Raw genomic sequence first — 26,875 nt, 5'->3', positions numbered from 1 at the left:
AAAATTATTTTGCGATCTTGCTCTTGAACTGAATTTCATGGTTTAAGTGCGAAGAACATGATATGTAATAAATGTTAAGTTCTAAGGTCTTTTTTTTCTAAGGTTCTGAGGTTCTGAGGTCTTTGTTTAAGGTCTTTTCTTAACATACAAAATGTTAAGAAAAGACCCCTTTGGACGTTATTTAAAATCTGAAATCTTTCAGAATTTAGCTGAGAGCCTTATCCTGATGGTACTTAAGACAGTGGAGATTGTTCGGATAAAGAGATGGAATTTCTTCTTTAAAAATAGGTGTTAAAACATATTTCTGATAGTCATCCGAATTAATTTTGGCATTTTTTCTACTTTCCTTACTTTAAGTTTTCCGTTATAAGAGAATCCATAAATAACTATATTTAGAAAAAATTTCCTTGTTTTCTCTGAACCAACATATTGAGCCTTTTTCTACACTTTTACGGTAGTAAATCGATTTTTTTTTCTATTGCAATCAGGTAAATATATCGAAGCCTCGTCAATCGTAAGTACATATTTCCATTTCTCCCCTGACAAATAACTTTCATACAGCACATAGTCTTACGCCTAGAAACATGTTTCGGCATTAGGAGACAAACTTAATGCTTTTTTTTTTTTTTTTTTGTTTCGATTAACTTTAAATCAGATTTTATAATTTTGTTCATATTTCCTACAGAGATGTTTAAAGATCTGGCAAGAGCTCTTTTGGAGCGCTGGAGTTTTCTTTCAAACATGAGATAGTACCTTCGATTTAATAAGAACTGTACATACCTTTGCAGAGTATGCATTTTTTGCCTTTTACCCTGTCAGATGTAAACTTTAACGTTTCTCTCCTTTCATATTAATCATTCCATTTATTTTATGTGTAGAAATATTAAAACCGTGCTTTTCATATCTTTTTTAACAACTGAATAAGAGTATTTCTCTTCGGAAGGAGCATAAACATAGCCTTCGATCCATTGCTTATTTTTGGCGACATTTCAAAGAAAAGAATATATTGTTACAACTGCAGACGATAATGAATCCCGCGAACGGGCTGGCTGCATGGGCGTTTTCGTGGTTTTCCCCATGTGTAACGTGTATACGAGCCAGTTTCCCTTAGAAAGTCCTCCACGAAGGCATCCCTCCCCTTAGGCAGATAGCCCTCTAAGCTTTGCAATAATCTCACACACACACACACGCAGACGATAATGAAATCTTATTCCAATTGGATGCCAGTCACGTTTATATTTTAAAATTAATATTTAAATTCATGCAGAAAATGCAAATCGATAGAAAAATGTGTAAACACTCTTTGTAGTTATCACAAAACATGGTGTTTCGATATCTAAAGCTATGATAGGTATGTGATGTCAACAAGTAAAGGGTCGACAATATGTTGATGTCGACAAGACATATCAATGTTTGGCTTCAAGAGGAAAAATGGTTCCAAATACATATCCAAGGAAAAAACGGAATGTTTGAATTGTTTAAAGGTAAGTTCTTTAATGTTAATAGAAATTCCGTGAAGTCCAAGGGCAGTAACAAAACCATTAAAATCCTCACTGTCAACTGTAAGTAAAGTGCTTAATGCTGATTTGAATCTTAAAAAGGTGAAAAAAACAATGTGCGTGGTCTTTCTCTAGGACATATCTTCGAACGCAGAACGCGCTACAGAATTCTCTATGAGAAACATTTATCGGGATAAAAATGGAAAAATGTTATCATAATAGACGAATCTTGGATGCAATTAAATGGCCGGAATAAAAAGAGATCCATTATTATCATCAAAGAGGAGAAAAAAGTCTTAAAACATGGTTCTAGAAATCTAAGGAAGTTTTTCTAAGGGATTTGTGATGATTGCTGGTTTTTCATATCGCTATATAAACCAAATTTAAAATAAATAGACTGGAAGAAAATGTTAAGATCAACACCACATATTATCAAAAACATATTTTATACCCTATTTTCAAATATGAAATACCTTCTCTTTACACACAGTGTGATCAATCAGTAGAATGCATCAAGACACATCAAAATCTACTGTTAATTTCCTGGAAAAAATGGAACAAGAAATCGGGTATCAAGGCGGCACTTTTTGATTTCGAGAAATTGCTAAAACAATCTCGTGCGTGATTTGAAAAGCTTATAAAAAGGAGGAAAACCTCCCAATTCAGTTAGTTAGTTAGTTTTTTTATGAGTTTTGCTTAGTAAACTGCTGCTGTTGACTGACGTGAATTTGCATTGAAATGGGACTAGGTTTTCTCTATTTTGAATTAGTTCTATTGAACGTTTTTAGTAGTCTAAAAGGTAACTATTGTGAGATATTGGGGTATTGTTTGCATATCCGAGGAAATTTAAGCATTGCTATGATAATAAATTTTATTAATTTTTTCATCGGACTTGTGCATTCAATTCACAACGAACCCGTACGCACGCAACAATACTCAGAGATCGCATCGTTACTTAGTCATAGTACCAGGACTCATTTAAGGAATTTCGGGAATTTTAAGGAATTCCAACTTTAGCGTCTTTTTCCCAGTGTAACTACAATTTTACATTCAGTTTTGTACATACAAAATTTGGTCTTTTTGGCCGTTGGCCGAATTGCTTGCTTTGGCAAAGAAACTTTAATTTTAATTGTAAAAATTGTTTTTTTAACTGCATTTAGTGTTTTATGTTTTTTTATATCTTTCAATTTTTAATATAGATATTTTGAGTTTTTATGTATTTTTACCTTGCCGTGAAATGAGAACTGAGAAAAATGAAATGAATGAGGAATATTATATCTCTAATGAAATTCAAGGAAACAAGTTTAAATGAAGTGCAGCAAAAAATGCGCATAATTGAATAGGCCGTACAAGGAAGTCACGTGGTCTTCACATCAGATATTTTCATTTATAGCTAATTGTAATTTCTTTTGCGAGAGACGATCCTTTTTGTAATATTAACATCAACATCAGCTTCAATGAATCCCTCCGGAAAGGTTTGCGTTTGCTTTTCATAAATATTTTGTGGAAATTTACGACGAACTTAATCAAATTTGACCTCATTTGCCTCTTTTCTTTCTTTTTCTTTTCCTAAGTCACTATAATTATGTAAATAAATTAATAAATATTTATTATTTATAGCTAATATGGACAATATCGATATTTTACCTTAACAAATACCGATTTCAAGAAATTGCAAAACAATATGAAATACTGTTGTTTTATCGGTATTGTATTCAATAGATACAGGACTTACTAGTTAGACCATCTGCTAGGGCTAGCTGGTTAAGATCGGTAATGCAAAACCTTTGCTTCCTGAAGTAAATTTTATGTAATTAGATAATATATCGATACACACAGATCGTTTAAATTACTATAAATATAGCAAAAATAAACCTGAAAGCTTTCAGATTTTATATTAATTCCAAAGAAGCTTTTTTTGAGCGTTTTGTTTGTTATCTTCATTTATTAAATATCATGTTCTTCGCACTTAAACCATAAAATTCAGTTCAACAGCAATATCATAAAAAAATCTGAAATGTTTCAGATTTAAATGACATCCATAATGGGCGTTTTTTTAACGTTTTGTGTGTTACCTTTATTTATTAAATATCATGTTCTTTGCACATAAGCTATAAAATTCACTTCAGTAGCCAGGTCGCAGAATAATTTTAAAATGAGCTTATCTTTAGAATTTCCGATACACAGTTCGGACGCGATGGAGATAATAAGGTTTTTTCTCCCGTAGACTATTGCCATCGCGCGTTTTAAATCGTTGAGTTTGTTACTCAAAAATTCGTTAAGGGTTTACAAAATATGAAATTGGTCAGAAAACAAATTCCAAATTTCAAGTTTGGGCTTTCAGATCCCAAATTCGCAGAAGGATTATGTCATTCGAAATTGGATGGCTCTAGATACCGTTGTTTTATCACAATGCGAGAAATAGAGATACCTTTATGCAGATTTTTCATTATTTAATTTCTTTAAATATAATGCAGGGTTCTTATATTGGGTAGCAACGATTTGAAAAGTGAAACGCCACAAAATGCAAAACGTAACTAATAGCCTTCCTAGGCTAACGGCTTTTGGGCTAATAAATCGAATCCATATAATGTAACAATAAAATTTTCTTTCGCATTATTCAAGTCAACGAAGAATTTAAAATACGTAAATAAATGTCACGTAATTTTATTTGGGCTTTTAAATAAACTGTTGTAGCAAACAGTCTGTTATATCTGAGTTGATATAATTTTCGTTACAATTTCATGACCAAAAAGGACCAATATTTTGCTACATAATTCGGAGCCTATCTAGATTCACCCCCTCTAGAAAAATAGAACAAAAAGAAAAATTTCGAAGCCGGGAGGACTTGATCTGACCTATATTGAATTGTGTGTCACCTAATCCAAATGGATGGAGCTTGACGTTTTCTTCTTCGGAGAGGGGGGGGGGGAGGGGAACCTAATGAAGTTTATGCTTTCCGAAGAGTTGCTCCCCCCATGCCTATTTATCTTGATATGCCGAGATTTCGCTTCCCGCTTTATATATATCATATCTCTTTGGCAATAACCTGTCTCGTAATGCATCAAACAGGAGGTGGCGATCTCCTCTCGGTAGGGGTTTGAACGAAATTGAGACTTAACCGCAGAACAACTCCCTTTCACTCTCATCTCCGGACATTATCTCCTCTTTAGCTGAGGTGATTCCCACTTTCGATTCTTTTCCCCTCTCTCAGATTTCACTGCTTTACAATAACGCTTTATTGCTGAACAGTTAACCATAGTGAGAAGTGGTTTCTGAAGTCGAAGATAGTGTTCTGAAAAGCCGCAAGGTTAATAATATGTGTTTCAGAGGACTAAAGAGTTAGGATTATTCCTTATCTATATATATAAAGAAGAAAGTCTGTTTGTTTATCCTCTAATAATTCAGTCACTACCATAGCTATCTCTTCCAAACATTCTACGATTCTTTTCTGGGTCCTGGAAAAGGTCGACGTCCACCTTTTTCAAAAAAAAAAAAAAAAAAAAAAAAAAAAAAAAAAAAAAAAAGAGCTAAAATCAGAAATATTAATTAAAAACTCGGAAAAACAATCATTTTTCGCCCTCATTTTTACGAGTGGCAACAGTCTCGCAAGCTGGAGATGAAAAATATGCTTTATTTCGAAAGTTGTTGCCACTGATCGCTTTCAAATCCTAGAGTTTGTAAATAAAAAATTTCTAAGTTTTACGATGAAATAAAAATAGCATCGCCAAAGATTAAATACATTATTCCCGATTCTAAAAACTCATGGGAAGCCATTTTGACTATTCCTATCTTCGTATGACTTTAATCAGTCGAGATATTAATTAAAAACTCCGAAGACATTAATGTTCACACCCATTTTTCCGAGTGGCAATAGTCTCACGTGTTGGGGATAAAAATGCTTCATTTCGAAAAGTGGTGCCACTGCTCGCTTTCAAATCGTAGAGTTTGTTAATAAAAAATTTGTAAGTTTAAAAAAATCTATATATATAAGGAAGAATGTCTGTTTGTATGTTTGTTTGTTCGCGTTATTGATTTCCGATTAAGTATGATCAATTTTTTGCCACATTTAATCCATTAAAAGTGTATATACGTAAATATTGGATAGAACTTGAGTTTTTACGACCATTTGGATTAGAAAGACGAAAATCATTAAAGAGAGTTAGGATTAATGCTTATGTGATAAAGACAAGATAAAGATGGATGTTTTCTTTTCATTTTGAATTAACTGCTTTTATTTTATTTTACTCTGCTCTTTATTTCTCAACAAAAATAATTTTCGTTTCCAGAAGATGCAAATTATTAATAGCTGTTTAAGAAATTTTAGTTCATAGTATACAGAGGGTGATTACATATTTTTGTAACGAATTTGATTTTCTCCATGAATTTAAATATTAATTTTAAAACATAAACGTGATTGGCATGGAATTGGAATAAGGTCTAATTATCGTCTTCAGCATTAAAAATATTCTTTTTCTTTGAAATGTCGTAGAAAAATAAACAATGGATCAAAGGCTATACTTTTGTGCCGTCCGAAGAAAACTACTTTTATTCAATGATTAAAAAAAGATGCGAAAACATGGTTTTTATTATTTCCACACGTAAAATAAGTGACATATTAATACGAAAGGAAAGAAACGTCAAAGATTACATCTGACTGTGAGAAAGGCAAAAAATGCATACCCAACAAAGGTACCTACAGATCTTATTAAATGTGACGTCACATATCATGTTTTAAAGGAAACTCCGAAGAGCCATTGCATAATCTTTAACTATCTCTGTGAGAACTGTGAACAAAATTATAAAATCTGATTTAAAGCTAATAAAAAAAGCATCATGTTTGTCACCTAACGCCAAAACATGTTACATGCAAAAAAAAAAAAAAAAAAAAAAAATCAATAAAAATGTATTACATATAATAAATTACAACGAAATAAGCAATATCCCTTAATACAAATATTAATTATCCTAATAAATAAATTAACCAACTTCCCGATACTTTCTCTCGACAAACGTCCAGTATCCAAAAGAAACATTAAATTTAAAAGCTGCACAGAATTATTGGCCTTATTTTTCCGAGTGGCAACAATAATATATCAGCAGCAATGGCTGCGTGCCATTGTTGATGATATAATAAGAGAGAACTATCAATTTGATGCGATTTCATCAAAAAACATAAAATTAAAAAAAATCTGTTTCGAATTTTGAAAAAAAAAAATAGCTTCTAGGTGCACTGGCTGTTGTCTAGATGCATTTATGTATCGAATTTCGTAAACAAGAAATTTACAGGGCATGTTCACTAAGCAGTTCTTTAGGGAATGCGACATAGAATGTTTCTAAAGTTCAACCCAAACATGAATTGCAACAAAACATTGCACTCTTGGCAGAGAAATCCAGTTTTGGAGAAACAGCACATCACAGTTTTTTGAGGAAAAATAATGGGGTGGTAACATTACAAAAATGAGTTGTAATAAGGCCTGTGTCCACCCCTAGCTGCAATACATTGGCGGCAGGATCGTTCCATGCTGTCAATTAAATTGACGTTCAGTGAAATGGAAAGCAACGAGCAGACACTGAGTAATTTTTGTACAAGCTCATTTAACGACCTTGGAGGAAGACTCGAAGCAGCAATCTGTCTCCCAATGTAGTCAGTCCCAAAGACGCTCTATCGGATTTGCGCTCAACAACAACAGCAAAGGTGACGTTTGAGAGGGAGTGGTGGGTACAGATGCTTAATAACCTGGAAGACCACTTCTCCCATCTTAAAAATTGAGTAAGTAGGTGGAAATTACTACAACTTAAAACATGTGTTGTGTAAATTTAAAATTTCTGGTAAATCTATCGTATAACATATATATAAAGTACTTTGCCTAACAGAAATGAGAAACTCCCATTCTTTGGATGCCTAGTTTCAAACGGCGACGAAACATGAGAGTAGAAGAATGGAAGTTGATCATTGGTAAGCGCGTAAGGGATATGAGCAAGGTTCCAGCTATCGAGATGACAAACATAGGCAATGATTTGGTTATATGTATAAGAAACGGGAAAGTAGTGAAAGTTCAAAGGGATGGCATGAAGATGGGGTTCCAAAAAAAATTTTAATCTGTTACAGAGAAGAGCTAAAAGGAAAATGGGAAACAAAAAAAGGATGTAGGGGAAAGAGGTCATACATCCGAGCCGAGTCAGAAACCCTTTCAAATTTCAACATTATTGTCATGAAGAATGCAGAATTACCATACCTACAGATTTAGCTTCTGCTAAGCCTTAATTAAATAATAGGCGACTCCTTAAATTGTTTTAATCTTAAAAATTACAATGATAGCAATATAGTCTAATAATGAAAATAAAACAAAATGAGATCCAAAAGAGATTTAATGATATTTTTTGTAAGCACAAAGCTCTTAATAAGTAATATAAAATCTGAAAGCTTTCAGATTTTTTTTTCTTATTGCAATTTATTTATTTCAGTTTTTATGTTCACTAAAGAATACAAAAATTAAACGTTTCCGTTCATTTTTGTGAGGCACTATATAAAACTATAGAAACAAAAATATTTCTGGTGACGTTAGCATATAGATTTTTAGAAACTCTTTGGCTTTCGGAACGAGAAATATACAAAATGATTGGCCACAAAAGTTTAAATTGGCTTAATGCTCTTATAGCATAATGAATCTTGAAGTGCAAATATCTGAAATTTTTTATTAAGCATTTAATTCTTGGAAAATGAGGAAACAAAATGTCAGAAATAACCTCTAGGTCTGGGCATCTTGCTAATGGTGGTATGTGTGAAAGCACTTTTGCACATAAAAAGATATCCTGCTTTAAAAAAATGACAAAAAAAATTCCTCTAAAAATTGTGCAGACGGGCCTCTTTCCGTATCCTTTCCCGGGCGAATTGTGTTATGCGTCAACGATGCGGCGAAGATCTTCTAAAATGGCGGGGGACTGCAGAAGTGCCGAGAATTTAAAGTTCCACACTGCCTTCGTGGGAGCTTTAGATTTCATTTTCTGAACTTTAAGAATTCCTCTATTCTTTGGGCTCCGCGTTGAAGACAGCCACCGGGTATTAAGAGTTCACTTCTTCGGAGGAAGAAGAATTTTCTGTACAAAAGCTAAATGCTCTGCAAGGAAATAATAAAATAAAGTTTGAGCTTCTTTCTATACTTATGGCATTATTTTTACGTATTGATAATGAAATTCATAATTTTTTAACGTTTATATGGATTCTTAAAATACAGTCATCTTTGATAAATGGAATACTTCAAGAGTATAACATTTTTAGCTATATATCTGGCCCGAGAAACCAAAGTAAATTATTGTCGACTTCAGTATGATGAAACACTTCAAGACCATAACTTATGCCATAACCGTAACTCACTTATGCGATTAGTCCGATTATCTGGAATACAAATATGATGTACAGATGGTGAATACGATCGGTTAATAAGGGCACTTCAGAACCATTATTAGCCCAAACGGGCAATTTGCCGAGAAGGGCTATTAATTTTGCTTTGGTATTTTGCGTTGGTTCACTATAACACTCTGAATCACTTTTAAAATTGCTGCAAACAAATATTAGATCCCTGCATTAAAGAAATTAAGCAAACAGAACAAAAAAGAAACAGTATTTCACAGACGATTCAATATTTCTCAGTTAATTATTTCAGTTCTCACTTCTCGACAAAGCAAAAATACATTAAAACTCAAGATGTCTGTATTGAAAATTATGAAGTAAATCTTAAACACCTATTTCCTCGAATGAATTCCAGAATGGATTAAACATGATTTAATTCGCAATAATAAAAGAAGGCGTTATCTTTGTTATTGCGAAGCTTACTTTCTCCATATTGGCAACAAATCTACTATTCTGCTGTTTCAAATGTTAACAAGCAATGGCCACCATGGAAAAAATTATAAGGCTTAGCGTCACTTAAACAACTTTTAAATTCTCGATAATTCTAAACATATTGCATGCAGATTTATTAAAGGCATTTTTGACACAAAATCGGACATTTTATGAAATGGCATGGCAATTTTTTCCACATTTCGATTCTACCACTCAAATCACGCCGAACTGCCAAGTTTTGTAAAAAACGTTCCAGTAGTTTTTAAAACATAAGCTATCAAACTTTTAGCTCCTCCATGTTAATTGAATTTGGTACATATTTATTAATATCTCTTTTTTTATTAAACTTACTTGATTCCTTCTTCCAGAATTCGAAATTTAGGGTAAATCCAAATATAATTCGCACATTTTTTAGGATTTATTTTTAAAATTCTATTTTAAAATATTTTTATAATGTTTTCGAAAACTTGTATTAAACATAAATTTAAGCATAAAAGTTTTCGCATCACCTTAAAGTAGATGTATTTCTAGGCACACCTGCAAAAAATTGAAGTTTTTTTATTCAAAAGTTTCTAAGATATGCATGAATTTAAATTCTAGCACATTTTGAAATTTGGCATCTTTTTTAAGCAAATTCGGTTTACGAACTTTGTTAAAATTATTTGAAAGTATGAGCGATGACTTTTTTCCGCTCATCTGCAATGAAAAAAAGAAAAGGAAAATAGGTTGCTATAAATTAAGAAGTTCGGCAAGTAAATTACTCCTTGACGCAAATTGAAAAATTTAGTCAAGATAAATTTTTGTTTTTCCTTTAAATTTAGCACCAAATTTTACAAAATTTAAAATTTAGACATAATTTGAGTTGTAGAATCGAAATATGGAAAACAAAATTGGCGTTTCATTTCCGAAAAAGTCCTATTTTATGTCAAAATACCTATGTTAGAATAATGCTATATATTAATCTAATATATATAGCAGTCCCTAATACATATAGTAATCTCGCTTTCGAGACATGAAAATCGCAAGTTGAATTTTGTCATTCGGCCCAGTAGAACGGGAGATATAGAACTGTCTCACTTTTTTTTTTTTTTTTTTTTTTTTTTTCAGTGTACCTAGAGACATCAAACTTTGAATACGTAGTCTTCCACTCATCTTTTGGGCATCTGGAAGCCCAAATTTGGAATCTGCAATTTGTTTTTTACGTTTTGTAAACCTTTAACAAATTATTCATTAACAAACTCAACGACTTCAAAGCGAGCCATGGCAACACTCTACGGGAAAAAAGATACTTTTATCTCCAGCGCGGCAAGACTGTGTATTGGAAATTCTGATATGCTCTTTTTATATTATTTTGAGATATTGCTATTGAATTGAATTTTAGGGTTTAAGTGCGAAGAACATGATATTTAATAAATAAAGGAAACTTAGAAACTTATTGTAACTTAGAATTACATAGTGGGAAATCCTGCAACTGCAACTAAACCACCTGTTGAATAGTTTAGTCATACTACCTTTGACTCGCAGCTCCAAGAATCTTGAAATAGAAGCTATACTCTTTTAATTCAGCATTAAGCAATTATTTACTTAATTTAGAAGTAAAACAACAAAAATCAGCGTTATATTTTCAAATTTTCACAGGACTGGTTTCGATGATTTTACCGAACCATCATCCTCAGCTGCAAAAGCGCAAATGAACGAAGTAAGGTAAAAGGCTGAAGGAAAAGATGGGTATGTAATAATATTTTGAATATAGAAAACTGCTAAAATTATTCAAAAAAACATCTTCATTGGTGAATTGGATTTTCTAGAGGCATTTCACATTCAAAATAACCTTTTTTTTTTCTAGTTAACGACCCTAATTCCAATCCATCTTCGTCTTCAGCCTTTAAAGAAATTATGTTTTAGTTCTGGTTTCATCAACAGATGGCACCAGCAGCTTATCTCTTGTCCAGGCTTTCTTATCTTATCATTATATCTTAATTCGTTCATTTGCGCTTTTGCAGCTGAGGATGATGGTTCGGTAAAATCATCGAAATTAGTCCTGTGAAAATTTGAAAATATAACGCCTATTTTTGTTGTTTGGCTTCTAAATTAATATCTGTTCGGCGTGTTATTGTATCTTAATTATGTACTTTTTCATTTTAGGAGGCAGCCTGCGGTCGCGATCTGCGTCTTCCGTAGCTATGGATATCTTTGAGCAACATCAAGGAACACATATCTTACAAGTAAGACTTTTCATTTTAACTTATTTGAAATAAGAATACGTGAGCCTGTTTTAGAAAGTTACGTCTTAGAAAGTCACGGCCCAAAACAGTGATAAAAATATGCAATTTCAAAGAGGCATACACCTTATAAAAATTTCATTATTTCAGTTCGGTTTGAGAGTGTGTCTTCTAACTCGCACTCATACAAACTCTAAGTATTAAAATGCCAAATTTAAAATCCATCAACTTTAGAGTATTTCCAGCCAATGGGTACTTTAACATTTTCAACAAATCAAGCCGAGTATTTAACTTTCTACTGCTGTCAGTTACTTAAGTTGATTACTTTAGAATATCAAAACATCCATGTTCTCACAGTCCTCGGTACAGAGGAAGTTCACACACTTTTGTAACGATTTTTCAAAGATTTATATGTAGACAAATTTTAGAATTTTATTTTCTAATATGTTCAGTCTGATAGCGCTTTTGTTGAACTATCATATTACATCTTGATTTCTAAGATAAATCAAGATGTAATATGATAATAATTCTTTTTAATATAATAATTAAATAATTCTTTTTTTAAAACATAAAGGTTAATTTTATTCCACTCCTCCTTCACAGTCTTCCAGAGTCCCTCCAATGCTTTGGGATGCCGCTTATAAACAGCTTGTTTTAAAAGTTAAAGTGCATGGTAATCCATAGGAGAAATATTAGGAGAATTGTGCGGGGTGATTTTAAAGGGAATAGCTTCAATTCCGATTTCGTTTCTCATTTTCTGAAAACACGCAGTCGATTTAGAGGTATGGCTCGGAGCCTTATCCTGATGGAACTTAACACAGTGAAGACTGGATAAACAGACAGAGTTTCTTCTTTAAAAATAGGTGTTAAAACATATTTCTGATGGTAATCCGAATTCATTTTGATATTTATTTCTACTTTCCTAATTTTAAGGGAACCCAAAAATCTTCAAAAAATTGTGATTTCGGATTTTTGCATTTTCAAATTCTCTATACTTTTATCTTTCTAAAAATACAATTGTTTAATCTCTATGAAAGCCAGAACTGTAAAAAATCTAGTTTTAATTTGTCATTGACTGCTTTGATCAATGAGGATTTTTACATAAAAACGCGTTTTTCTCCAAACGTGATTTTTTTATACTCGACGTACCTTTTCTCAGGAACTGCTGCTCACAGGTATCTAAAACATTTTATGGCTTATTTATTAGGTTTACTAATATTTACTGAAATGAGCTTTTTGTGATAAAGTAAGATAATTTTTTTAAATTTTTTTGTGTGAGAAAAATGCTAAATTTTACTATGCCTAACAAAATATTCTGAAATTACTCTAAAATTCAAAATGTTTCAACAGCTCATTTCAGTATCATCAGATAGGTATACTCTAATTACCCAAAAAATTTCAAGGGTGTAGCTATAGCAGATTTTGAGAAAAAGTACATTTAAAATGGCAAATTTAACATGGTCGGTATAGGGTTGCTGATACCTCTTCCGTTATAAGAGAATACACTAATAGCCATAAAACCTTTAGAAAAACTTCCTTGTTTTCCTGGAACCAACATATTAAGCCTTTTATCCTCTTTTTCGGTAATAAATCCAACTTTTTATATTGCAATCGAATAAACATATCCAAGCCTCATTAACTATAACTATATATTTACATTTTTCACCCTACCAGATAATTTTCATACGACAAACTGCACATAGTCTTACGCCGAGAAAAATGTTTCAGCTTTAGGCGACGAACATGATGCTTTTTTTTATTAGCTTTAAATTAGATTTTATAATTTTGCTACCAGTTCTTACAGAGATATTTAAAGATTGGGCAATAGCTCTTAAGGAACTGGAGTTTCCTTTAAACATGAGATGCGACTTTAGATTTAATAAGAGCTGTACGTACCTTTGTTGGGTATAAATGTTTTTAACCTTTTTTTCCAGTCAGATGTAAACTTTGACGTTTCTTTCCTTTCAGATTAATGATGTCACTTATTTTACGTGTAGAAATATTAAAAACCATGCTTTTACATCTTTTTTTTAATCATTGAATAAGAGTATTTCTCTTCGGACGTCGCAAAATATAGCCTTCGATCCAATTTTTATTTTTCGGCGACATTTCAAAGAAAAGAATATTTTTAATACTGCAGACGATAAATAAAACTTATACCAATTTGATGCCAGTCACGTTTGTATTTTAAAATTATTATTTAAATTCAACAATTAAAAATCGAGATTGTTACAAAAATATGTAAATACCCTCTGTATTTCTCCATTTTTATAAAAAAGAATATAATAAGATCGCATCGCCATGCTGATTATTCACTTCGTTGTAAGTGACTGTAAATACTATGCTCATCACAATTTAGCTACTCTTAATAACTCTTTTATCTAAGAAAACGTCACGAAAGAATCTTTCGAACAGAAAGACATGTTACTATGCTTAAGAAAAGACATCTATAAAGTTTGATTTGCTTTGAAAGAATAAATTAGTTTTAAACTCCTAACACACATAAATCGAATTACCACTTACAAAGTCTTGGAAAGGTTTTAAAATAACCTTTTTATTTAACAGAACTTAGAACATAAATTCAGTTTTCGAGCTCACAAAAATCAACCACCACATGTGGCGATGCAACTAAAGTAACATTCAAATTTAAATTAAAACGTAAGCTAGTACTCAAAGACTGCATAAGTAAATTGTATCTAAGTTGTATAAGTATCTAAGTTGGCTCAAAACTGTAACCGGCGTAACAATTTAAATGTCAGCAAACATTACCAAGATGGCAGAACTAATATAACTCGGCTTCGAGAGGTAAGAAAACGCTCTGTTTTACAATCCAAAATCCTCGGGTTAAATAATACTCTCAAACTAGTTTGAATTCTGGTAAGCAAACGGAACGGAGAAGTGATGGTAAAGCTGAAATTATAAAAAAAAGGTTAATCAAAATAATAATAATTCTACAATGTCATGTCATACCTGTCATAGTAGATTTTCTTCTGCACAGACTTCTTCACTTTCCGAAACGGTTAGAGGTCAAATGGTGTCAAATAAAGAGAACTGGGTGGATATCCAATCATCCGTAACCAACAGAATGGGTGTATCCGTAACCAATAGAATAAGAGAAATACTCTTATTCTAATGGTTACGGAGAGAGCTACGAACTGAAGCTTATTAGTTACGAGAATTATAATCAGTTATTCAAACTCTCGAAGACATTCATACTGAAGATAAGCCTGAAGACAAAGGATAAAATATGTTTAAAGTAATCTTTAAAGGATAAACAAATTAAGCAAGTTTGTATCTAAATTGCTTCCAAGAAAAATTAAAGGAACATTTAGACTACTTCTCATATATATAAGTTCTAAAGTAAATTTTAACATAATAATCAGTATAATATTGGTGGAAGAAAGGAATATACTCGTAATTCCTTTTCTAAGTGAAATCTTTCTCGAAACATCGTAATTTTGAATATTACTTGACATTTATTTCAAACATTTAAAAATTCTTAACTTTTAAGCGGTAGCAATAAACTTCACCATTAAAAACAAAATACTCAGATAATCAATCGGAAAAGATATTGCATAGATATATATTACAGATTACATAGAGGCGAGTACGTTACATCAGCAAAATAAAATGACAGAAAAGCAAATTCAAACTCCCCAACCAATCAAACTAATACCTACGTATCATTAAGAAGACATGTTTTAAGATCGTTTATATCAAATGAAGTGAATCATGAGTTAATATATCAACGAATGATATATCAACTTATGATGCGCCCATTCTAGTACATTGTAAAGAATGCAGAAAGTAGGAAAAAGATGTCAGTTCAAGGAGCCCTGGGATTAAAGGAACATTCCACGAACGAAAACTGAAAAATACTCTAAACTTTTTATTCCAATTAGGCGCCTTTCCACCGAATTAGCATAACCAAGTTTGAGATTCTCCGCTTTGCCCGTCCCCTTTCCTTAAAACAGAACTTTTTCTTTCTTGAGAAAATTCTTAAAGACCAATTTGGAAGTCACTAAACGAGTTTTCATGGCGAAAATCCAAAAGGAATTTGAAATTAGTCGGCACGACTAAAAGTATTTCCTAATGTTATTAGAGGGCGCTCAACAGGAATATGTTAAGAATATTTTACACTATGTAAAAGGGAACGAATTACAACAAAGGCGCGAGACCGTCTGATTGAGTTAAGGCCAGGATGGGACTCGTTGGGTAAATGGTTGAGGGATCCGTTTCACCGAACCCTTCGAGACTCAAGAAGAAATGAATGCTAACTCGCATTTGCATTGGTTTACATTTAATAGAGGTTTTTTTTCTAAAACATTATGTGTAATTTGTAGTGAAGAACCGTATTCATTGCACATGTGACAGTCCTCGCAGTCAGCTTTGTGACTGAATTCACCAGATTTCAAAAGTTTATAAAGAGAATTATTTTTGAAGCATTTTCATAACAAACAAGTAATATAAAAAAATTTTCAAAGTCAATTCCTACTTAGGTCAACGAAGAAAAATTTTATTTTAGTTACTTTTCATTAATATTATTAACATTTTTTCGTTTCTAATTTATGAAGCTACTGGTGGTCTATAATTTCTCATTCTATCCATCTCTTGTAATGCTTCATTACTGCAAGGAACTTTTCCAGTGAGTTTCCAGCAGTCCAGTTCTGTAATTAATATTCCATCTAATGATTTCACACGGCTCAAGGCGACATAGTATATGACCTGCTACGAAGAGGTTTCGTCCTAGATATGTTACTGCATAATCTACCGTGCTATTTATTTATTGTAATCAGCAAGGGACATTTTAAACATGTATTATTATCACGTTAACATAGAAATATGGGGAGAATTTTCGCTACACAATGGGGCATTACATCCGCTTCATCCAACTATATAACACTACAATTCTTTAATTCTCCACACTTTAGAAATCTTTAGAAATCTGTCTTACTGTTCCCACTTATTTTTGTTATTATAATCCCATTTATCACAGTGATGTACTATTATTTATAAGTTGGCTCAGTACGTAAGAATTCCTAATAAACGGTCATTGTTTGTAAATCTCTACTTATAATAAAAGAAAGAGTCTGTGTGTCTTTCGTTTGTGCTGCGCGTAAGCTATTAGACCCAGGGCTACGAAATTTGGTACATAGGTGCATCTAGACAAGAGCCAGCGCACCTCGAAGCGATTTCTTTCAAAATTCCAAACAGTTTTTTTAATTTTATTTGATTTCATCGCATTATTTTGAATAGTTTCATTCCTTTAGAAATGTGGTTTTGGTAACATGTTTTCATTCAATGCTTTGTATACTGGACTGCTGACTGTTGAAAATATGAAAAAAAAATGCTGCTTTTTTTTTTTTTTTTTTTTTTTTTTTTTTTTTTTTTTTTTATTTTTGGACTTGCAACACTCATATCGCAATCTTCTTATTCCTGACGCGCATGTGTCTTGTGAGGCACAGCAGAAAGAATTTCTTTTTTTTCCCTCTCTCTCTCTCTCTCTATTAGCTAATGGCAAAGAGGTTTGTATATTTTGAATTATGTCATTCACAAAGCATAATTTTGATTGGTTATTGCTTTCTGATGTTTATAAATGTGGTTTTGGCAACAGTTTTTTATTCAGAACTTCGGATACTTGACTGATGACTGTTTTCTCTTTCAAATATAAGAATTATGGCTTATTTCATTGTATTTTTTTATTTTATGTTTTAATTATATAAAAAGTTTTGCATGATTTTTTTAGGAATCGAAGTTCTTAACTTCTTTTATACCATTTGAATTCTTAAGATTTTGCAACGGGAAGTTTTTTAATTTATTTATTAGGATAATTAATATTTGTATTAAGGGATATTGCTTATTTCATTGTAATTTTTTAATATGTGATAAATTTTTTAATTTTATTTTTATTTATTTATTTATTTTCTATTTATTTATTGATGAAGTTGTTCTGCAGAGTAAAATTCTGCGCAGTTTTTAAATTTAACGTTTGGTGTTCCCTTTAGGCATCTTTCCAGTACATTTAAAAGCCAGACGAAGGCTGGCCGCTTAGCTGCTAGTATATTTAATAAAAAGATCCTAACTTTAGTTCCTATAAACAGGAATAAATAAGCAGGAATTGACTTTATTATTTGAAAAAACTGTATTAACATGAAGTGTCATCCACTGCAAGTTTAAGAAAATGTATTTGAACTGGAGTGGATGAATAAAAATTATTTTATTAAGGACTGGAATTTTGAGCAAAATATAGGGAGAGTGTGAGCTAATAGTAGGAATTTAAAAAAAGCCTTAAATTTTGGTAACAAGCATATTCGTGCGCGAACTCGTTCCACAGTCTTCTGTACTACTACTACTACTATTCCTACTAGTACTAGTACTCCTATTCACAAAGTATCTACTATTTTATAATATACAAATTTCCAAGCAAGCAATTTCATGCAACTCTGGCATTTTTCTTGACGCTAATCGCTTCTTTCTTAATCCTTAAATGCATGTAGCTGCCATGTGTCAACATACTCATATTGAGTCATGTAAATCAAATCCAAACACAAATTTTTGCTTCCTGCATAGTGTAACCAATTGGAAACGTACTATTTACGAAGTTTAGTTTTGGAAGTTTCAGTCTGGTGGCACCACTAACGATCTAACGGTCATTATTGTGAGTTGATGTGTAGCGTGTGGACATTATTCGTGTTTACGAATTTTTGATTTTGTGTTTGTTGTTATTTTGATGTATTCAAAGATTTGAAATTGCTTGAACGAGTTTACAAGGTACTTGTTATTATATAAAATTGTTATGACACATTTCCCTATCATACGTTTTTTTCTTGTAAAAGTTAATAATATTTTTTCAAAATTGGAATAGAAACTTATTTTAGATTTTTTTGGTATTTCCCTATTTTATTTTAATGTATTTTTGACTTTAAAAATAAACATTCACGCATTTAAGGGTAATAAAAATTCAAGCATTTAAGGGGCATTCTTAATAATAATTTTTAAATTTCGCTTCAATTATTATACATTTAAATCTTTTCACTAAAGTTTTATAACACTTACGTTTCTAATAAGAATTTATTTTGTTTTTCCCTTGCTTTGGGAAGGGGACACAATTTTTGGATGAACTATTATAATTAATACACATTGAAATAGCTCATCAGCTAATTCTGGATACAGAAAAGCAAGGATTTTTGTAGAAGACAGATTTCAATTGATTTCAATGTTCCTCCTCCTGACGCAGTGGCATTGAAGTTGATTGAATTCCTCTTCTATTATGTTCGTTTTTCTTTAAATTTCATTGATTTTTTTAATTAGGTACTGCTTGCTTGAAGAGTTTTGGTCTTGACATTTATTAAATTCTTCTTTGCATTTATAGGATTATTTAAAATTTATTACTTATAAATTTTAGTTTTTAGTCTTTGTAAAAAATTAGTTCTAAATCTCTTACATTATGTCTTATACTAAAATACTAGGCATGATTTTATTTTTTTAAAATTGTTTTGTAATTAATTATTATTATCATATATTAATTATTACTGCTATCATGTGGTGACGCACATTTGCGAAGATACGAGGAATTTTCCGAGTATCGCCGCAACAAAGACGATCCTGGCGACTGGATCGATATTGGTATCAATGGGGGACTCGAAGATTAAGCTTTTCATGTGGCTCCACAGGAAAAAGTCCAAACACGAGAGATCCGGTGACCTTGGTGGCCAAGCTATGGGACCTCCTCTACCAATCCATCGCCCTGCAAATTTCGTGGTTCAGCAATCCTCTCCGCAATCCACGGTAGAAAATACCGTTGGGTGCAAGGACCGACCGTTTTTATACAATTTATTTACAATGTCACCTAGCAGCTCGCCCTTTACGTTCCGACCATACATTCTATGATGAATATTGCTCGTATAGCTGCCTTTTTTCACCCCCTAAAGTTTTTCCCTCTTGTTCAGATTCACCCTCTATACAGATACACTTACTAAAACCACTTTTGCACTCTCAACTAACAAAATACTGTGAAGAATAGAAAAATCTGATTCTATATAAGAAATCGAAATATACAAATATGCAGGAAGCAAACTTTATTTATTCTGTAACAAAAGGTTTGTGGATGGTAATTATATAGATGTAGTAGTTAATGAAAAGCTCTGGAACAGAATCTGAGAATGTTAAGAATGTGCCTGTAAATGTACTTTTTCCTTTCACATATGACTACTGCTAGAAAACCGGACACTAGTGAAAGTAACCAAAAGATGAAGCTCTGAATTTAGTGAAGGCGTTTCGCTTTTGGACGATCCGTTCTTTCAAGCGTAACCAAAACCTGTATGTTCCGGAAATAATCGTTTTTAGGCAGAGATTTGCTAAGGCTCTATGCTATTTGAGATATGGGGTCCTTTATAAGTCTGTTATAATATATTTTAATACTATATTTATACTATATTTTTTTTTTGGGGGGGGGCCCAAGGAAGTGGGGTCTCTAAGCAAATCGCCCTACAAATCGTAGCTTATACGTAAACCCTGTACTGTTCTTAGGCCACCCAGACGGTATAATCTTTAAGGAAAACTACTGCGGTACCGAAGGGCTCCGGTTTCCCGGAGAAAGCATGGGTGTTTGTAAATGTATAGAGACTTTGCGGCATGGGGGCACTCTAAATATACGGCGAGCCAAATATCCGGTCGTGTGGATTGGTGGTAGGAAAGAAGGGTGGAAGTACCTCCTGCCGTACTCTCCCTCAAAATTGGGTTGGGAATAGAAGTCCAAGCTCCTTGAGGCTCTGGCAACCATTCTTCCATGAAATTCATGGGCAAGACAGCAACAACAATCGTTCCTAGAATGTTATTTATGCACAGGGTGTCACAAAATTCTTTCCCCGATTCCAAATATTCATAAAGTATAAATTATGATGCGTAGACAAATACTTTTTATCTTCAATTTCATGTAACATCTTCAAGCTTTTGAGTACACAATTGATAAACTTCTACGTATAAAATTCTTTCATTGCCCGAAGGATATTCAGGCGATATTCCAGTTCCATCCATGTGTTGGTCAATATTACGTGAGTGATGGATGTTACGACTCCAGTAATTCTGCGCAGTAATGGTGCGATGTCGTTCACCGGTGTTTGGTAAACCTGGTCCTTGCCATGTCTGCAAGGGAAAAAATCCAGTGGTGTTATGTACGGTGATCATAGAGGCCAGTTTATGGGACTATCACGCCAGATCGATCTTCCTAGAAATGTTGCATCCAAACAGGCATAGACGCCTAACCCCCAGTGAGGTGACGTACAATCTTGTTGGAAAATTTAAGTCCGGAATGTCCTGAATCTTTGACACAACAAATAGCTGCAACATATCAAGATTTGTATGTGCTGAGACCATCTTTTCATTTGAAAAAAAAATGATCCTATGATTTTATTATGCATAAGACCTAACATTTATTGATACGTTTATTGATACCTAACATTATTGATACCTAAAATTAATACACTTATTAGCCCAGAAGAGCTATTAATCTCTAAAAGGCATTTTGCGTTGAATCACTTAAATGCGATGTATCGCTTTTCAAATTGTTGCCACCAAATATTATCGCCCTCTATTATATTAAAAAAATTAAAGAATAAAGAATCTGCACGAATGTATATGTGTTTCTCGTATTGTGAAAAAACAACGGTACCCAAACTCATCAAATTTTGAATAACATAGCCCTCCACCTGAAGATGGACACCTGAAAGCTCGAGCTTGGAATTTGTTTTATTGTTTATTTCATGTTGTAAAACTCTAACGAATTTTTGATTAAAATACACAAGAATTTTTAAGCGAGCAGTGGCAACACTACGGAATAAAGCATTTCTATCTCCAATGCGCAAGACTGTCTATCGGAAATTCTAAAGAATTGCTCTTTTTAAATATTTTAGCCCAAAATGGCGTTACTTCTAAATTCTCTCTAAACGTGTGTGAAGCGGCGTAAATGAGAGAAACGCCCGTTTGGCCTTAACATAAAATCTGGAAGCTTTCGGATTTTATTTTTTAAATTTCTTTAAATTCATAATTTCAATGAACTATGGTTCGAGTTAGTTAAGACTTCCGGAAAGGATAAAATATCAGCCATGGCCTTATTATGTTTAGAATTAGTTATAATTATCAGCTAATTTTTTTCGTGTTCCCTTCCGATGACGGATTATATTGTTTCAAAGGTAAAGAAGTAGCGCAAGCAAAGTTGATATATATAATATTTATACCATGCCATAGGCCCAAGAGAGAAAACGTTTATTATTTCTGTGCCATTTCAAACCGAAAAGAAATTTTCGTTAACTTAATAAGCATACTGAAAGAATTTCTGGTCATTGATTTCAGAATTATTGAATTAAGCATTCTTCTTGATATATCAAAGTTACGTTAATCCGAAATATTAAATTACATGCAGTTTCTGCTGCATTTCATTTAAACTTATTTCATCAAATCTCATTAGACATACATTTTTCGTTCAGTGAATTCAGTCCTCACTTCGCGACAAGGCAAAAATACATAAAACCTCAAAGTACCTTTATTAAAAATTGAAAAGCATAGAAAAACATAAAACACCAAATACAGTTAAAACAATTTAAAAAAATTATGCAATTAAAATTAGAGTTCCTACGCAAAAAAGGGCAATTCGGCCAGCGGGCTAGAAAGGAAAAACTGAAGGTGCACAAAACGGAAAGTTTACTTTTGGTCCCAGTAAAAATCCTTTCCTTATTTCGATATAATGAATATTGAATCTTGTAGGAAGAATAAAGCTAAATTTTCAGAATGAACAAAATACTTTTATTTGAATTTTAAAACAGAACAAAAAAAAAATAAATAAATACTTCAGCTCTTAACTATCAAAATTTTAAACTCTTAACTACTACAGTTAAAACTCTTATAACTATTAAAATACTAAAACATTAAACTCTCTAAACAAAAATATATATAAAAATCTTCCGAATCCTCTTCCTGTTGCCACACCGTAAAATGCAAGTTCTTGTCCTATTATTTATATTTCACGTTCTCTTTAAGTCACGATCTTTATAAGTCATGATCTTTACAAGTCACGATCTGTACAAGTCCCCCACAAGAAGCACATTCGTCACCTTAGAGACAATGCTGCTCAGAGTTCATTGAGAGAGAAAGCGTTAACAGCTAACCTTGACAAAGCATCAGCATTCCCATGTGAACTCCCTTTGCGGTATGTCACAGTCATGTTATACCGTTGTAACGCTAAGGCCCAACGAGACAGTTTAGCACCGTGAGGGGCGCTTTGGGTCAAGTAGGTGAGGGGATTGTGATCAGATACAATCTGCACTTTGGCACCGAAAATCCATGTGTCAAAATTTTTCAAGGTTTCGATGACAGAAAATGCTTCTCGTTCGATGGTTGACCATCGTTGTTGACAGGGCGTTAATTTCTTGCTGAAAAATGCTATGGGCATTTCTTTGCCATGTTCGTCGTTTTGAGCTAAACACGCTCCAATTGCGAAAGCAGATGCATCCGTATAGAGTTGAAAGGGCTTGCTGATGTCTGGAGTATGCAGAGATGGCATTTTAATCAACTCTTCTTTAAGTTTGTTGAAAGCTGCTTCTTTTTCAGAGTCCCATGGAATATTATTTGGAACACTCTTCTTTGTAAGGTTTGTAACAATCTCAGAAAAATTTAGGATATAATCCCTATAGTAGCTTGCTAGCCCTAAAAGACTCCTGACTTCTTTTTTAGTGGTAGGCTTAGACAGATTTCTGATAACTTCTACCTTCTCAGGATCTGGAGAGTGAGTGCCAGAACCTATTACATGTCCTAGAAACTTCACGTGACTCTTTCCGAAATCACACTTTTCTAGATTTGCGGTTAGACCTGCGTTTCTCAGTCTGAAACACTTGGTCGATGTGATAGACGTGGTCATCCCAAGTTTCAGAAAATATTGCCACATCATCAATATATGAACGGCAGTAGTTCTTATGGTTTGCAAGCACCTCATCCATCGATTTTTGGAAGGTACTTCCAGCATTTTTCAAACCGAAAGGGAGAACTTTCCATTGGTAATGGCCGGAATGAGTGATAAATGCTGTGTAGGGTTTAGCTTCTTCTTTCATAGGAATTTGCCAATATCTCTTGGTTAAATTGAGAACTGTTATGAATTTGGCTTTCCCTATTTCGAATAGTAAATCTTTAGCAATCTTCATCGGATAGGCGTCCGGAATTGTGAAGCTATTTAAAAGCCTGAAGTCTATGCACAGTCTAACGCCGCCATTCTTTTTTGCAACACATACTATAGGATGTGCCCAGTCACTGTCACTGGGTTCTATAAGATCCCATTCTAACAGTTCTTTAACTTGACGATCGACTTCCTCTTGAAGTGAAACAGGAACACGGTAGGGCCTCAATCTTTTCGGATTACATTCTTCTGTAACCTTAATGTCATGACCATCAACATTGGCTTGACCATGTTTGCTACTGAAAACATATACATAAGATTTTAGTACTTTAAATAGTCCTTCCCGTTGGTAATATTTTAAGTCGCCTTTCAAATTTTGTAAATGGGTCCAGATATCATCAGCAGATTTATTCATAAGATCTGCTGGTGCATAGTGGATATCTCCAAACTCTTCATCTTGGTCAAAAATGATACCAACGTGATCTACACGAGCAATATATGGCCTTAACTTATTTATATGGAGTTCTCTAATACTTCCGTTTTCCATTTCGATTTTGGCAGAGTGTGGCCTGGTAAGTTTGATCACGGTAGCTGGTCCTTGCCACGTGTTGAGCAATTTATGAGATGATGATGGCATTAACACGAGGACTTTGTCCCTAACATTGAAAGTCTTTTCTTGAGAACGTAAATTGTATCTTGAAGTGTACTCTTCTTGAGATATTTTGGAATTTGCTGATGCAATGTCACGAGCTTTTCTTAATTTTTCTAAAAGGTCTTGTAGATAATTTTCAATTGAACGGGAAGCTGTAATTGGAATGCTACGTTCACCTGTCCATATTTCTTTCAGCAAAGATAATGGTCCTGGTGGTATTCTTCTATATACCATCTGGAAGGGAGACAAACCAGTGGTGCTATGTGGCACTTCTCTGTAGGCAAACAGGAGATAGGGAAGATGCAAATCCCAGTTTCTGCCATGTTCTTGGATATTTTTGTTCATCATCTCTTTTAAGGTTCTATTCCAACGCTCGACAGCACCCATACTCTCGGGGTGTCCTGGAGTGGAGAATCGTGGAGACACACCAAGTAAGTTCTCAAAGGCTCGGGTGAGTTTGGCTGTGAAATTAGTTCCCTGGTCGGAACAAATCACTTTTGGAAATCCAGTTTGAGTAAAAAGCCTCATCAAAACGTTGCATGTTGTTTTCGCACTTATGTCTTTGACGGGGGTGGCTTCTGCCCATCTGGTGCATAGGTCAACTGCACATATCACAAACCGATGACCTCTCCTGGGTGGAGGTTCTAATGGCCCGATACAATCCACGCTCCATACTTCAAAGGGTGTTTCCGGCCTAACAATAGGTTGAATTGGGATTCGATCTTTGTACGTAACTTTTCTCCTCAATTGGCATTCTTTACAACTTTCACAGAATTTTTTAACATCTTGCTTAATAGTAGGCCAAAAGAATGAGTACTTGATTCGTTGAATTGTCTTTTTCTCACCGAGGTGGCCGGCAAGAGGGATTTCGTGTGCCATTCTTAGGACTTCCCTTCTTTTTTCTAAAGGTAACACAACTTGCTTAATGTTTTCACCACAGATTTATTCGGAATGAAGTAATATGCCATCATCGAAAGTATATGAATTTTGATTTTTATTTGCCCATTCAAAGCATTTTTTCAGAGTTTCGTCTTGTTCTTGATGTGTCTTGAATTCTAGTCTTACTCTATTCGTTGTTTTCCGAGACTCTATGTTTTCTTGGGAAAGCTAATTAACAACAGCCAAATTTGTAGTATTTTCCTCAACTGGTAACGGTTTATCATCTGTCTCTTTGTACTCTAAGGGGGATGCATCCCAATAACGATCACAGTTAAACAGTTCGATATTCCCACAGAGTGTTTCATAAGCTGAAGAACTCAATAGCAAATCGGTAACTAGCTTTTTTGAAACAGCACACGTAATGGACACTCTACCGTGAAAATCATCGTCAATTTTCATCTGGAAAATCTTTAGTGGAGTAATTTCGTTTTCACCAAAAGCAGAAGATATCTCGATTTTACTTTCTCCTTCGCAAGGTATGTTGTCAACTAATTTCTCACGGACTACTGAAATTTGTGCTCCCGTGTCTACGATTCCATTTAAAATAATATCTCCACATTTAACTTTGACAAGTTTTAATTCATCTATGTTTCTAGATACGTCCACTGATTTTGAGACAGGAATAGAGATCTTGGCAGTTAGCACTTCTGGTTTCTCTTTTTCTGCAAGGGGTGCTTGTGTTTGTATTAAGTTGTTTTGTGCTGTTGCAGAAGCACTTCTTGGTATCCGATTTTTGGTACATAACTTAGATGTATGACCTTCTTTTCCACAATTATATCAAGTTAGTTTGAAACTAAGCTTTTGTGGTTCGTCACTCTTTCGGGATGGGTACACTCTTGGTGTGTTTTCAGCGGACAGCGACTTATTTCTGAAAGCTCTTTCTAGAAGTGGAGAACGAGGTGTCCATTTTTTATTAGTTCTGTCTGCTGATGGATTACCACCAGTCCGTTTTGAGATATTACGAACACTGTCATATTCGTCAAGTTTATCAGCTAATTTGGTTGGAGAAACGAAATTCGCCCAGTCGTCAAGAAGATGGTCTCTTACTTCATAGGGTACTCTTTTCTTAATTTGGTCAGTAATAATCAAGTCTTTTAACGCGGCAAAATTTGTGATTTCAAGACCATTGATCCATTCTTCAAAATAACTTGTAATTTCGTAGCAAAAATCTCTCCATGATTTTTCAGCGCTCTTTTGGTGCATCACAAATTTTTTTCTAAAGCTTTCAGGATTTAATTTAAATCTTTTCAATAAAATGGCCTTAATGTACTCATAATCTTCAAAATTTTCTTCAGATTCCCTACCAATTAATTGAATGATTTCAGATGGCATTAAAGTCAATAAACATGAAACCCAATCTTTAGGATCAATCTTTGTCCTTTTAGCTTGTCTTTCAAATAAGGATAAATAAATCACAATATCATCGTGTCTTAAATTGAATTTGGGAATAAGCTTAATTAAATCAAAATTATGATGTCCATTTTCATTTGTTGGTGGAGTTTGTGTTAGTCGAACACGAGATTCAATTTCGAGTTTCCTCAATTCAAACTCCAT

The 26,875-nt window shown here is 33.3% G+C and overlaps 1 protein-coding gene across 5 annotated transcripts in view; it reads left to right on the top strand.

The window, feature by feature from the left end:
• Window positions 1–26,875, top strand: part of LOC118193862 (protein trachealess-like) — a 568,020-nt gene that overhangs the window by 506,864 nt on the left and 34,281 nt on the right. For all 5 annotated transcript variants that reach the window (XM_085819599.1, XM_085819600.1, XM_085819601.1 and 2 more), the window contains one exon: window positions 11,491–11,570. In XM_085819599.1, coding sequence (XP_085675725.1) covers window positions 11,491–11,570 — 80 coding nt within the window. The remainder of the gene's footprint in view (window positions 1–11,490; window positions 11,571–26,875) is intronic.

Source organism: Stegodyphus dumicola, chromosome 6 (genome assembly GCF_044657685.1).
Source record: "Stegodyphus dumicola isolate Sdum_Otavi_A_Nest chromosome 6, ASM4465768v1".
Classification (NCBI taxonomy): domain Eukaryota; kingdom Metazoa; phylum Arthropoda; class Arachnida; order Araneae; family Eresidae; genus Stegodyphus; species Stegodyphus dumicola.
This window is presented reverse-complemented; position numbering and strand designations above follow the sequence as displayed.